At 40.4% G+C, this 2,968-nt stretch overlaps 1 protein-coding gene across 1 annotated transcript in view; it reads left to right on the top strand.

Moving 5' to 3' along the window:
- Positions 1-2,968, top strand: part of LOC126400249 (testisin-like) — a 19,020-nt gene continuing 16,052 nt past the window's right edge. The window contains exon 1 of the mRNA XM_050060810.1: positions 1-132. Coding sequence (XP_049916767.1) covers positions 75-132 — 58 coding nt within the window. The 5' untranslated portion in view covers positions 1-74. The remainder of the gene's footprint in view (positions 133-2,968) is intronic.

Below are 2,968 nucleotides of genomic sequence, written 5' to 3' on the forward strand. Positions count from 1 at the left end.
AAGACTTGAGTGCCTGAGGAGTTTATCAGAAGGACTCTCTGTGCTTACTGGAGGCAAAACATCAGTGACAGCACATGATGGCAGACTGGACTGTGTGGATACTCCTGATGTGTGCTGTCCTCACTGGGCAAGGTGAGCTTTGACACTGACTTACCAGTTTATTCTCTACTTCAACCAATAAATCATCTCTTTTTAAGCTTAGATTTAGTTTTGTTTAACATTGTAGAGAGATTTTGATCCAACTTTATGGTCATTTTTAAGGATATGCTAAACTGTATTATGTTGAGATGTCTATTTCTCTGATAGTTACATATCTAAATATTGCGTGGCTGTTGCATTGTACAGAGGTATCAATTAATGATTTTACATAACTAAAACACATTTCATTTGTAATATTATAACAGGAAGATTGATTTCACTGACAGTTTCCACAAAAAAAGCATAATTGCAGCAGTAAAAAACGTGGCATTATTAACACAAGTCAGTCCTAGTGTTTAGTGATTACTTCTTTACTCAGCTAAAACTAAAAATCTACTTGAATGTAATCTGGAAAAGGTCACGGCCTATTTAAAAATCAAATGAGCATATCTATAAATCAGTATCACCATTACTGAATATAAACAGCTGGGAAATTACATTCTTATTTGCTCTGGTTTTATCCTGTTCTGGGAAATTACATTCTTATTTGCTCTGGTTTTATCCTGTTCTGTGTAAATATTGGCTGAAGTACTTATATGGTTTTCTATGGTGTTTCAGGAAGACTACAAACCAGATTAATTATTGGTACTCTTTAAATATTCTAACAAGGCAAGAAGTTTTCTGTTTAACTACCAACAGATATTAATACTGCTCACAGTCACTGCCAAAAAAACTATATTCATATTGGAAACCATCAGATACTCAATGTTTTTTTTTTTTCAAACTTTGAATAGATATTTTGGGGACCTTTCTTTCACTGAAGCCCCGTTTTCACACTTTCAGTATGGTACCTTTGGAACCAACAGTAACCCTTCAGACATGGTTCCTAGACCCTGGCGTTTCCACTGCAAACAGTACTCTTAAATGTGGGCGGAGTTGTTGTCACTCACTGCTCCGTCCAGCACTCACTGTATTTACTCATTGCCGGTGACACAGATGGAAGTCTGCACCTCGTTTATTGTCCACAGAAGGAGGCTGCATGCCGACATTTTCAAAACAAAATAAAACAGGCTGCAGTGACAGTCTCACTCCATGGGATATTTAAAAATATAGGGATTGTGTGTTTAGTCCTTCTCAGGCAAGCTCAGGGGTTTAGTGTTGCTGGAACCCACAGGAACAATGCTCCACAACACTTTTTTTCTGTGAAGATGATGATTGGGATATACTGTATGCCTAAATTAATGTATATAAACGCTTGAAGATCCACTCATTACTAAGAGTGTATGTCGTATAAAAACTAAAGTAATGGTCAAAGTTGTCATAGTGAAATTTAAGGTGTGTTGATGGATTCATTTCATCAACTCATGCATTGAGTAACATTACAAGTAAATGTTCCACCTTAAAAGTTGCCAGAAGTCGACCCAGTGAAGTAAGTAAGTAAGTCATTTTATAATTACAGTTTACTGATAAAACTCTCCACGGTATGAACAGTGGTTACATGAGCCTCAAAACCAGCCACAACTCAGCCCTGAACAGAGTGACCATTCTCTACTGACCAATCAACGGACTGCAGTGTTCACAGCTCCACCTTTTAGTACCAGATCTGTGTGCTAGGTACCCCAACAGAGGGGTGACCAAAAATGGGGACAGTATGGAACGGTTCCATTGGTACCATCTACAACTTTTTACAGTTGAAATGGAAAAAAAAGCATACTGAACTGAACTGAACTGTACCATACTGCTCACAGGGCTTATCTTATACTGACCACTTTGAGATATCTGCTCTAATTCACATTCTGCAAATGTGCCTCGATAGTTCACCTGGTGAGTCCTTCACAGTGATCAGAGTTCAATTCCCTACCATGTCGTCCCCCCTACAGGTGTCTATCTACAGCTGTTCTGATAGATGAAGGAAAAACCCACAGAAGATCTATACCACCAGTGTACCACCTACTCATTTTGGTCCATGGGCCACACATAGCCAAGTTTAACCTCAAGTGGGCCGGACCAGTAAAACCATTGCTTAATGACTCATAACACCCCCAAAAGTTACACCTATCTTTTAGTGTAATGGTGTACAAGTCAGTGTTGGGCAGTAGCGTCACTACAGTAGCGGACATTTGTAGTTTAACTACATTTCTCAGTAGCTTGGTGGTAGCGTCGCTGTTTTCTGAATCAAGTAGCTTCTCAGTAGTTAAGCTCTTTTATTGATCACTTAGCGCGGTAGCGTCCACACAAGCTACATTTCCAAAATCATTTCTGAAGCTCAAGCGAGGTGGGGATTTCTGTTATGGACTGAATTAAAACTGTCACCGCTACCACACAGAGTCACTTCCGCATGAACCTGACGGGAGACAGCCCTCCATTCCCAAACACCGCCTTTCCAAACGACCCTCACTCCGAAACTGATTTTCAAGTCCATATCGAGTTTCCTGCATCAAACACTGCCGCCCGCTCTCCAGCCGCACTCGCACAATTCTGAAACTCGTTGTACTACAAAAGCTTGAAATTAATGTTCAACTCATTGTTTTTATTGAAAATATGTCACTGTCTTCATTTATTATGTATAATTTCGCTAGCAGCAAACACATTTAAAGGAGACGCGTGTCAAGTCTTTTTACGCGCGCCGTCCGTGGTGCTGAAATCCCCGCTGCAGCCGCCGCTCTCTGCTGACAGCAGACCGGGGGAGAAAAAAAAGACATTTCTTTGCTCTGTGCTTTCAGAAAATACCCAGGGTTAGGGTAAGAAAGACCAACGGTCTGTACAGCAGTCCCACTGTGTTTGCCAGGGCATATCAGGCTGTGTGATTATGCGCAAAGTTTGGTTTAAC

Source organism: Epinephelus moara, chromosome 13, assembly GCF_006386435.1.
Source record: "Epinephelus moara isolate mb chromosome 13, YSFRI_EMoa_1.0, whole genome shotgun sequence".
Classification (NCBI taxonomy): Eukaryota; Metazoa; Chordata; class Actinopteri; order Perciformes; family Serranidae; genus Epinephelus; species Epinephelus moara.